Consider the following 12996-nt stretch of genomic DNA (forward strand, 5'->3'; position numbering starts at 1 on the left):
TAATTTATCCAAAGTCTGATAATAAATTATCCAAAATTAAATAATATTTTATCCCAAATAAAATTTTAGGATAACAATAGTATATTTTTATCTTTGATTCTTGTGTAAAAATAACAATAAGATAATAAAAGAAAAATATTTATAAAAAAGAATAAGATTAATCATCATTAAAAAAAATATTATTTTTTAATTAAACAATATTACATATTTTTATTAAAAATTGGGTAAATTTAATATTAATTTTTTTATTTTTATTTTTATTTTAGTTACAAATCAAATAAAGGGGATGTTTGTTGTTGTGGTTTTAATTTTTAATTTTTTGAAATGTCAAATTAAATAAAAAAAATAAACATACCAAAACTTTTAAAATTTTACTATTTTGATTATATAATAGATTTTTTTTTTTCTTATAAAATATTTTATCAAGTATTATTTTAACAAATTAGTTCACATGCTTAATTATTAATTCAGCAAAGCTGACTTTGCTCTTAATTTTAATCTTAAGCTTTATTTGAAGATCATTTATCTGAAATAAAAGGTGTGATCTATTAAATCAACATATGATTTAAAACTTTATTTTAATAACAATTCTAAATAAAAAAGTTTGTTTGCTTGATATTTTCATTTGATTTTTTTATATAAAATATAAAAAATTATCTCAATAATATAAAGTTGATTTTTTTGTAAAAAAAATAATATATATATTAAAAGTTGTATATAAAAAAAATTGTACAAACAAATTCAAAATCATTTTAATTATTTTACAAAACATGCACCTTACTAATAGTATAAAGTGTGAATATATGTTATTTATATTACACTTATATCAAATTACTAGATAATACTTCCTCCGTCTGGTTACAGATGACCCATTTTTTTTATACGTCAACAAAAGATGACCTCTTTCTATTTTCGGTAACTTTATCATTCTTAAATATACTTAACAAATATAAATCAATTTAATTAAACTTCTAACATCTTATCTACAAATGATATTCATATTGCATATTTTTCGAGATATAATCTTAAATTTTTTTAAAATACTAATAATATTATACATATAAAAAATAATAATAATTTATTATTAATAAGTTACTAATTTACACTGCCTATAAAAAAAGCGTGGATTTATCCCTAGTGCGGGACAGAGGGAGTAATATTTTAAATTTTATATTGTATACTAAGAATTTTGAACCATAATTTAGAGTATTTTTCTTTAGTCGAGTTTTTCCAAATTTTACTATTTGAATTCTGTATTTTTAAAAAAAAATATATTTTTCTCTTTACAAAATATTTCATCAAAAATTACTTTCATACCAAACTCAAACCAATTTTTTTTCGAACATTATTTACAATCAACTTTAGACTTTCAAATTCCAATTATACTTTTCAAGCCGACTTAAATTATTTTAATATATTAAAAAAAGAAAAAAGAAAAAACAACAAACACAAAAAACAGAGAAAAACACAACCTAGCCATCATCGTTCATTTCATTTATCTTATCAAACCATAAACCCCATTCCACGGATAATTCCAATTCGCGTTCTTGCAGACGACCATAAACGGGTTTTCGATTAAGAGGTGGTTTACTTTTTCTGATCTCAAATACTGTTGAGCTCATCAATATTCGAGTGCTTTGAAACGGCCGATTTTATGTTTTATTTTTTGAATTTCTGCTTCAAATTGCATACATCAGAAGAAAAGGGAAATTTGATCGAATATTGGGAAAATTTTTATCTGAATTTGTTGAGATGCAGTTTAATTGATGCGTGCTTTTATTAGGGTTTGATTTCAAATTTATCTGCTTAATATTGTTGTTGTAGTTGGTGAAGGCGGCAGCTTATGAATAGAACTGTGGTTTTCTATTTCCAATAAATTTACTTGAATTTGTTGATAGATTGGTGATAGATCTGACAGTGTTAGTTCTTATTTGGGGATTTTTATTACCGATTGTTGTTTTACATTTTGCTATGATAAGTTGTTAATTGAGTTGAGTTAATTCACATTTTTAATTGGCTAAAGTTCCTTGCGATTTTGTCTGCAGATTCGATAAACAGAAATGGCTGAGGGAAAGAGTGGAATTGCAAAGGATGTTACTGAGGTTAGTATTTGCTGCTGCACACTGTAAATCGATCTGTTACCTTTCTTTTCATCTTGCTATGTGATTCAATGGCTAATGGTAAATTTTCTGAGTAATATTTGTAGTTAATTGGTAGAACTCCACTGGTTTACTTGAACAATATCGTCGATGGTTGTGTTGGGCGTGTTGCGGCCAAGCTGGAATCGATGGAGCCGTGCTCCAGTGTCAAAGATAGGTATTACCTTTCGTAATAACTTGGCATATGTGTTTGTGGGTTTGGATTTTTTGAATAGTAAAAGTTTGAATTTGAACTATTCTTTGACGTGATATGAACAAGTGTTGGTGTCCGATAAAAAAAATACGAATGTGATATGTTGAATGTAAAATTAATTTTTAGTGTAATATAAGAAAAGTGGTTTAATTTGATATTTCTTGAGAAAAACTTAATTGAATAGTAAAAAATCTTGAAAAATTCACAAAAGAATACAACTAAATGATTGTAGATGCGGGAAGGATTGTATTTAGGTAAATATATTGTGATTTCGGTGGTCATGTTTGGTGCAGAATCGGCTATAGTATGATTAAGGATGCTGAGGCACAAGGGCTCATTAAACCGGGGGAGGTAATTAGCATGAAGTTTGGTTTATTAACTGTAGTATATTTGATTGATAGTTTTTAACTTTTTTGTCGAATTTATTTGATAAAATTAAGAGTGTGCTCATTGAACCTACGAGCGGGAACACGGGCATAGGCTTGGCATTCATGGCTGCTGCGAAGGGCTACAAACTTATAATAACTATGCCTTCTTCTATGAGCCTCGAGCGCAGAATCATTCTCCGTGCTTTTGGGGCAGAGTTGGTGCTAACCGATCCTGCCAAGGGAATGAAAGGTGCTGTTCAGAAGGCTGAAGAGATACGGGAGAAGACGCCGAATTCCTACATCCTTCAGCAGTTTGAAAACTCCGCAAATCCTAAGGTACTGAGCTGTATTTCCGTATTTATTTTAAGTGAGATTGCTTCTTGTTTGAGAGATTGAATTTAATCAAATTGAATGTTATGTACGTATAGATACACTATGAAACAACGGGACCTGAGATTTGGAAAGGAACAGATGGGAAAATTGATTTCTTTATATCTGGAATTGGGACGGGAGGCACTATCACGGGAGCTGGGAAGTATCTTAAAGAACAGAATCCTAACATAAAGGTTCGGTAATCCTTTCGATTAGATTTGCATTAGAGTTCTCAGCAATGTTCGGCAAATTATTATTTGTTGTTTTTTATTGTCTTGTGATTTTCTCATTTTTCCCTTCTTTTATGTCTATTGGTCTTTTAGTTAATTGGCGTGGAGCCGGTTGAAAGCCCTGTTCTTTCTGGAGGAAAACCCGGTTAGTCTCTTCGATAGATTTTCATCTGATACTTGTCTTGTGTTTTTTTTACTTGCAATGTATGTAGCCTTTTTCTTAGTATTGATTATGGGTTTGTTCCTATTGGCCTTTGTTTATTTATTTATTTGTTCTTCTTTCGGTTTAAAAGTATTTTGGTGTTTTGGATTTTTTCGAGAATAATAGAAAGTTGAATAGAAAATAGGTGTTGGGTGTAATGTAAATAGGTGTTGAATGTTGTGTTTTAAATTGGAACAGGTTTTTGTGATATATAATAGCTGTAACGGATGCATCGAATGTTATGCCATTTTTTTTTAGAGAATTTTCAACTAATAGTGCGAAAATAAACTTGAAAACACAAGTAAACAAAAAACTTTTGAGTTCTAATATTATAAATGACTCCAATAAATGGGTTATGTTGAGCGATAAAGTTATCGAACTTGTTAATCATTATATTTTACTTAATTCGAAAGGTCCGCATAAGATCCAAGGAATCGGTGCTGGTTTTATCCCTGGTGTTCTGGAAGTTGATCTCATTGATGAAGTTGTTCAAGTGAGACAATGTTTCTTAACTTTTCTGTCAGGTTTTGATCGATTTTAGAAATAACCTGTAATTCATGTATTATTTCTGCTGTATCTCCGACAGATTTCAAGCGACGAGGCTATAGAGACTGCAAAGCTCCTTGCATTGAAAGAGGGTTTATTGGTAAGTTCGATTGTCTCGGTTCATACACACACAACATAGTAAGATATCTTGTTTCTCCATTTTCAGTCTCTCCAATTGAAAATGTTTTTGCAGGTTGGAATATCATCTGGCGCCGCGGCAGCAGCTGCAGTTAAGATTGCGAAGCGACCTGAAAATGCTGGAAAACTCATCGTGGTAAGTTCATAGAACTATTTCTGTTTCTTCTTTGACAAAAGGCTCAAGTTGTTCCAAATTCACGATCTGTTTATATGGATATTTTTGAAACTTTTGGTATTATTCATGACCAATAATTTTTTCAAAACACTATTACATTAAATATATTTTTTCTTTCTCGTATATTAAATACTCAATTTTTTTACTATTTCCAAAATTTTTCAAAATTCCAGACCTTCTATGCATAACACTAAGTCAGTCTACATTATTTCAAAGCAGATGTTTCTTTCACTTCAATTCCGCCTTTGCTCAAATCCACATTCCCAAAAACAAAAAAGAAAAGGTTTCTGCCGTAGATGAGGAATGGTTTCTTGTATTTTTCGAGAAAATGTATACTTTCGCCTTTTCATGGCTTTGATATGCGCGAGGATGACAACAAATAGGAACTCATTTTCTGTGTAACCAACCATATGATATTTGTTCGTAATTTGGCATTGATATTCGATTCTTGCAGGTGATATTCCCAAGCTTTGGGGAGCGATACCTCTCGTCTGTGCTGTTTGAATCCGTAAGGAAGGAGGCAGAAAGCATGACGTTCGAGGCATGAGACCGGCTGGATGGATACCTTCGGAAGTTTGTCCGTGAATGCAACGAAATAAACAGGTGTGTGTGATAGTTCTTGTTTTTGGAAATGATTCCTGAATGTGAATCTGAATCTGAAACTTGAGTTGTTTTATCTCAATAGATTTGCTTTTCACTCAGAGTTTGTTTGTTTGTTTGTTTTTTTCTAGATAAATCAACGGAGTTACTTTTAGATTTTCCTAAGTCTACTCTTTGTATGGGCTCTGGGTAAATTTGGGCTTGCAAAATCTAGGCCCGATAATTTACACTAAGCGAACTATACGTTGATATACGTTGTAAGTTTGAATTTATGACGACGTGACAACTACGAATTTATCTTCGCAGCAATAGATCACATTGATATCGAATTAGTTTATTAGTGCGTCTTGGGATTATAAATATTAAATATAAAGTTAGTGCCTAAAATTATATTCAGCAATGCTGAATTAAAATATAAGTTCATATAATCTATAGTCTTACAATTAGGGATGACGATGGATCAGGGGAGACCCGATTCGATTCGGATTTGAAATATTTATTTGGAGTCGGGTCAATTTTTCGGGTATTGGGTTTCAGTTGGGTATATTATACTTTTATCAGGTCACGGATCCAAGGGTGGATCTTACCCGGATCCAAACCCAAATAATATATAATTATATACTTGAAAAAATAATTTTTAATAATATAAATTAAATTCAAAAATATGTTTAGTTTAATTACTTAATTAATTATCTTGTTATAATATTTTTGAATAAAATACATAAATTTTAATATATATTGGGTCCGGGTTTGGATCTAATTTTGAGTTAAATTTTAAGAATTGTAATTAAATTTTTGGATCCATCGGATCTTGTCGGGTATTGTTTGAATCGGATTCCGATATAGTCGAATCCAATTTGGATCTTTGGTCCAACAAGAAGTGTTCGGGTCTCGGGTCATCGACATCCTTACTTACAATAGGGATGTCAACGGGCCGGGTTCGGGACGGATTTTGCAGGCCCTGAGACCCGCTCCGCTATAAAATATTAGAGCCCAATACCTGTCCCGCCTAGCTTCAACCCGGTCTTAGAATCCGTCCAGCTCCGAACCCTCTGGGTCCGGGCCAACACGAAAAACCCGTTTTTTTTTTTTTTTTTTTAAATAAAAGAATAAAATAATTTTTAAAAATTAATTTAATACTAAAACAAGTATGTGTCAAAGTACCAAAAAATTATAGTTTTAAAAATAAGAACAATCAAATATTGACGATAGTCCGTAGTGATAGCGGTCAGCAGTAGTCTCGACTATAAAGAGAATTGTAAGAGAAATAAATGCGAAAATAAATTTGATTTAGAATTAAAGTTCTATTTTATATTTAAATTTTTTTAAATAAATATATACTATAATTTATATTGTATAAAAATATAAATAAATTATAATCATTATTAAAATATCTGGGTTCGGGTCCAGATCCGGGGTGCAGAGTATTTATAGTAAAACCCGTAAGCCGCCCGGAACCCAGCCAGATCTAAAATGCAAAATCTACAACCCGATCCAAACCAAATATTTTATACCCGAACCCGTCCATTAAGACCAGACCTGGAGCGGGTCCAGAGCTAACGTATCCTATTTGATGTTTGATTTGATGTTGGAGAAAAAAGACAATTGGAATAATAAAATCAAAAGTAAAATTAGAGATAAAATCTTACTAAGTAAACAGAGTAGGAAACTAATTTGATAAAACTAATTTGATATCTAATAATTATAATTACACAAAGGTAAATGAAATTAAGGGTTAGAAGTTTATATCAAAAGCCAGGGAGGGAGTGTCTCTAAGTTTTATAATAATAAAAATAATTGTTCAATACAACTTTTAGAATGAAAAATGAGATTCACCAATAATTAATCACTTAAGTTAATAATTTTATTTCGTTACAATATGATTAATAAAATAATAATTAATTTATCACTTCATTTTTTTTTTATTTATTATCATACTATCTTATTATTAACACTTTAATAAATTTTCATTATATGTTTATTTTATTTTTTATTTATTTCACTTTTTTATTAAAATATTATTATTTTTAGTCTTTATGGAGGATATTATAACATAAATAATCCTAGGAAGAAAATATATTTTTATAAACAATTATAATAATTATATAATAAAGAATTAAAATAATACTCCATCCAACCCAGAAATAAGTGTCTATTTGCTTTTTATACGTAGTTTTAGAAATATTAGTATTATATTGGGATATAGTAGGAATAAAGTAGAAATGACTAAAATAACCTTATTAGTACGTGTGATATAAAAGTAATGACATTTGTGTAATATATTGTAAGTTGTAAGGGTATTTGTAATGTTAGGTAGATAGTACAGTTACTAAAAAAGAAAATGGATACTTTGTTATAGAACAGACTAAAATGAAAAAATGGATACTTTGTTATGGGACGGAGGAAGTATGTTTTTATTGAATTATTATTACTTTTGTGAATGGATAAATTATATATTATATACTATTTCCGTTTTATTTACCATGTTCACATTTTCATTTTCGTTGATCCCACTTATTCTGTCACTTTGCGTTTTTGGAAAAGAATTATACAATTTAATTACATTTTAAGTTTTTTAATTTATAATTTTTTTAATTTTAATTAGAGTAATTAGTTATATTAATATTAATATTAATTTAGAATTATTTTTATTATACTATTATTGTTTTCAATAATATATTTTTAATTATTTACTTATTATATCATCCTAAATTCCTGTGTTTACAAAGGGACACGGTAGTTGAGACGGAAAAAATAGTATATTATATTGATGTGTATATATATTTTATTTTTGGCAATACACATGAGAATAATGCAATAAAAAATTATTAAGAGAATAAACTATTTAAATTTAATATTTATAATATGTATTTAATAAGATAAAATAATATATATTTTAAAAAATCATAAAAATTGAATAATACTTTTTGGATTTGAAATAAAAAAATAAATAAATAAACTTTTCAAATAAAAATAACTATTCAGTCATACGATTCATTTAGACCAAATGACTATCAAATTACGTTGATACTTTCATTTATAATGAATAAAATAGGAGACACCACTATTTATCTCGAGAATATTTAGAACTCCCACGGCTTAATTTTAGTATAGTATTATTTTTTCTCATAAAATATCATATCAAAATATTATTTAAATAAAAAATTTAAAAATTTAAAAATAAAATCAAATTCAAAGAAACATATTTACTTGTATTTTAATATTTTGTATGATTTAAAAATAATAAAAATTTTACAATATATACTCCCTCCGTCCCAGAATAGTTTGAGTTGTGTTTGACATAGAATTTAAAAATATTGATATTATATTGATAGTGAGTAAAAAGTACGGGTAAAATACTTTTTTGTCCTTTTGAGTGCATTAGTGTAAAAAGTAGTGATAATTGTATAATAATAATGAAAAAGTAAGAATAATTTTATAGTGATATGATTATTTATGAAAATGAGATTATTATTTTGAGACGAACAAGGTAAACACAACTATTGTATTAGAATGGAGAGAGTATATATTTATTTATTTATTTTATTTGAATAGTGTGATAATATAAAATATACTATTAATTATTTTTTATTTAAAAAATATTGTATGTAGATGGACGGACCAGAGTGGAAAAAAGGCATATACATGAGACAGAAGAAGTAATATTTTACATAATAATAATTAAGCACGTAAATAAAAATATATTTAAATAAAAGTTATAGAATCAATATTTTCAGATGAAAATTTAGGGTGTGTTTGTTTGGAAATTTGGATTTTAATTTGAAATTTGAATAGTTTACCTCTTAAATTTGAATAGTTGTACGAAGTTTTGAATATAAAATTAATTTTTAGTATAATATAAAAATTTAAAAATAAATATTCAATTTGATATTGTTAGAAAAATATACTACAGCCCCGTCCCACTTAAAATTATTCACCTTAGCTTAGGCATAGAGTTTTAGGTATTGAGTAATTAGTAAGTAAGTAAGAAATGTATTAGTGAAAATAATTATATGAAAATAGAAAGCGTAGACCGTGGAAGAAAGAGTAATAAATAATAAAAATTTGGTAAAATTTTACTCCCTCCGTCCACAAGAAAAGTATTCAATTACTTTCGGCGCGGTGTTTAAGAAATAATAGTATTTTAATTATAGTGGGTAGTTAAAAGTAGTGTAATGATATTTTTGCCCTTGCTTTTTTAGTGTAAAAGTAATGATGTGATGTAAAGTAAGGGTATTTGTGGAAAAAAGCAAAGTATTTAATGAAATGTTTACTTTGTAACTAGACATCCCAAAATAGAAACATGTATACTTTCTAGCTGGACGAAGGGAGTATAAAATAACACACGCTTAAACAAGCAAGTAAAATGAGGTTTTTTAAAATAATGACCCAAGTCAAACATTGTTGTAAAGATTTAGTCTTGAAAGGAGTTTTGGAAACTCATATATTTATAAAATGTAAGGGTGTGTTTGTTTGTGGGTTTGAGATTTTGGGTTTTGATTTTTGAACAGTAAAAAGTTGTATTTGAATAATTATTTGATGTGATATAAATAAATATTGATATGATGTTTTGAATGTAAAATAAATTTATAGTATAATATAAAAAAATTAATTGCTTGATGTAATATTTTTGAAAAAAGAAAAGAATCTCAATAGTAAACATATGTGGTAAAACTTACAAAAGAACACAACCTAAGAATTTTCAAAACTCTTAAATATAAAAACATAAAAGTTCTGAAAAAACACTTAAAATATTAAAGATATGAATTTTTAGAACTTTTATTTTCTCTTCTAACTATATACCGTAATAGAAAACCTTTTTATTTAAAGTAGTTCTAAAAACTTTTGTATTTTTAATTACAGGAGTTTTGAGAACTCCACACTTTTAATTTTAATTTAAACTTCAGTAAATTATATAACACTCTATGTGTTTTTAGTAAAAATGCATAAAATATTTTGTATTTTATTTATTGCATGAAATTTTCTTATATTATTTTAAAATTTGTATAAAACATTCTCCTTATCCAAAGTTCTAAATAAATAACTAAATTATGCAAGTTTTATACAAATAAAATACCTAAAATATCTTAAATATATTTTTTTTTGAATAAAATAAATAAATGAATAATTGATCAATTATTTATTTTTATAATTTTGTAAAAATGAGATAGCAATTTGTTTCCAAAAAATTATAAAATGAAAGATTAATAAATTATTTATATATTTATTTTATTCAAAAAAATATTTAAGATATTTTATCATTTTTATTTGTATTGCATTATTAAGTTCATATTTACAATCAAATATCAGTTTTGGACGAAAATGGTGTTTCGTGCAAATTTTACATTAACACAAGGGAATTTCATGCAATAAATAAAATACGATGTGTTTTATGCCTTTTAACTAAAATACAATGGAGTTTTATATAAGTTACCCTTTAAATTTTCTTAAATAATTTTGTTGTATTTTGAATATTTGTATGTGGCGTGTCTTTCATTTCCTAAGTAAAATTTCTTTTCAAAAAATTCTATATCAGGATATTATTTTTTGGACTAAATTATTTATAATCTTTATACTCCCTCCGTCCTATTGAAATGTTATCATTTTCCATTTTCGTTCGTCCCAAAATAAGGTTACCATTTCCTAATTTAGTAATTGTACCACCTATCTAACATAATAAATATTCTTCCATCTTACACTATATTACACAAATGTCATTACTTTTATATTACACAATACTAATATAGGTATTTTCGTCTTTTTCACTACAATCCATTATAATACTGATATTAAAAAATCTACGTGCAAAAAGTAAACGACAATCTTGCACCGGAACAGAGGAAGTACAATATTTTATTTTATATTGTTAATAAGCTATTTTTTTAATATAATGTATATTTTTTGTTTGATTACAATATTATTTTTATATGATATTTATTTTGGCATTAGCTTTAATAAGTTAGTTGTTTAGTGGTTGTGCATTGTATTTTGTCATATTCCCTCCGTCTCATTGGAAGGGTGGCGTTTTCTTTTTATACGTAGATTTTTGAATATTAATATTATATTTGACTATAGTTAAAAAGACAAAAATACCCCTATTAGTACGGTGTAATATAAAAGTAATGATATTTGTGTACTATATTGTAAGATGAAAGGGTATTTATTATGTTAAGTAGATAGTACAATTACTAAATTAGAAAATGGTAACCTTGTTTTGGGACGGACGAAAATCGAAAATGATAACATTTCAATGGGACGGATGGAGTATGTAATTGTTTATTTTGGTGTAATTTCTAAGTTTATATTTATTGTATTATTTAAATGTATAATGCATTTATGTGGATTATTATTATTATTTTTTATAATAGTATTACTTTCATATATTGTTTTTTTTTGTATTAATTATTTATTTTATATACAATAGAAAACAAAATATTGCTTACAAATAATATAAAACAAAATATTGTATAAAAACTATAAAGTAATTTAGTCAAAAAAAATAAATAAAATTAATACTTGAAAAATGGATATTTAAAGAGAAAATTTGTTTAAGAAACAAAGACATCATATACAAAATTTGGAATACAGTAGTTTAAGAATTAAAATTAAAAAATATAGAAATTATCAAAACTTCTATAATCATATATCATATCATATTATATATATATATAAGAGCTCAAGCGTGGATCCCATTTTTTTTTTTGTAAAATTCTGTAATTATGCCATCTCAGAATTTTGAGATTTTTTTGGTTTTTTTTTTAATTACAAGTTTTTTAATTTTTATTCTTAGATTTAGAGTTTATTATTATTTTTAATTATCAAAATAAATTATAGAGGATGTGAATGACCATTTTAAAATAGTGAGACAGTGGTTTTAATGTTAGTGGAGGAAAACTGCTTATTTATTTATTTATATATATATATATATAGATATGCATTGAACACCGTTCATCTATTTCTGTTAAAAGAAAAAACAGAAGACATCTGAGGGAAGGGTAATGCGGCTAAAAGGTGAGAATAAAAATATTGACATTTATTATTATTGATGCTGTTACTTTTTTGATAGTTTTTTTTTTTATTGATAATATTTTTTTATTGATAATATTGAGTTGTTTTGATATTTTTTTTTATATATTTTTATAATTTTTTAGATTTTTTTTGGTTTTTTCTAAATTGTTTATTTTGTTGTGTTTTTTATTTTTATAATTTTTTTATAATATTTTTATTTTTATAATTTTTAGATTTTATATTATTTTTATTTTGTTGTGTTTTTTCTAAGCAGCTTGGAATCTCAAATACTTTTTTGATAATTTTTTTTATTGATAATATTGTTTTTATTGATAATATTGAGTTATTTTGTTATTATTCTTTATTGATAATATTTATATATATATATATTTTTATAATTTTTAGATTTTTTGGTTTTTCTAAATTGTTTATTTTGTTGTGTTTTTCCTGCGCAGTCATAAAATTGGAATCACAAAACTTTTTTGATAATATTTTTTTTATTGATAAAATTTTTTTATTGATAATATTTGTGTTTTATTGATAATATTTTTATAATTTTTAGATTTTTTTTGGTTTTTTTTAAATTTTGTTGTGTTTTTTCTGCACAGCCATAAAGTTGGAATCCAAATACTTTTTGATAATTTTTTTATTGATAATATTTTTTTTATTGATAATATTATATATATATTTTTATAATTTTTATTATGTATATAAATAATTATATATATATTTTTTATATTACAATAAATTATCCAGTTTTTTTTTGCAAATTATAAATTGATAGTTTAATATTTCTTTCATTGTATTAAAATATAAAATTTTATTTTCTACCAAATTTAATTCATATTATATATTTTATTGAAAAAATAGTATTTAAACTATTAAAATACATATTTTATTTTTTTAATTATATAGTATATTAATTTTTATTTTGAAAACACTAATATTATAACAAGAAAAAAAATGCAATTCTCGCCTTATAATAAAAAAAAAATATAATATTTT

At 25.6% G+C, this 12996-nt stretch overlaps 1 protein-coding gene across 1 annotated transcript; it reads left to right on the forward strand.

The window, feature by feature from the left end:
- The first annotated feature begins 1436 nt into the window (after positions 1-1436).
- LOC127266528 (cysteine synthase) lies at positions 1437-5292 on the forward strand. The gene is made up of 11 exons (XM_051296788.1): positions 1437-1582; positions 2046-2102; positions 2207-2316; positions 2646-2703; positions 2793-3056; positions 3149-3286; positions 3416-3467; positions 3938-4017; positions 4111-4170; positions 4264-4344; positions 4838-5292. The coding sequence occupies exons 2-11, from the start codon at positions 2061-2063 to the stop codon at positions 4928-4930; spliced, it is 978 nt and encodes a 325-aa protein (XP_051152745.1). The 5' UTR covers positions 1437-1582; positions 2046-2060; the 3' UTR covers positions 4931-5292.
- The last annotated feature ends 7704 nt before the right edge of the window (positions 5293-12996 follow it).

This window comes from Andrographis paniculata, unplaced genomic scaffold (assembly GCF_009805555.1).
Source record: "Andrographis paniculata isolate CXL003 unplaced genomic scaffold, ASM980555v1 Contig76END, whole genome shotgun sequence".
Lineage (NCBI taxonomy): Eukaryota > Viridiplantae > Streptophyta > Magnoliopsida > Lamiales > Acanthaceae > Andrographis > Andrographis paniculata.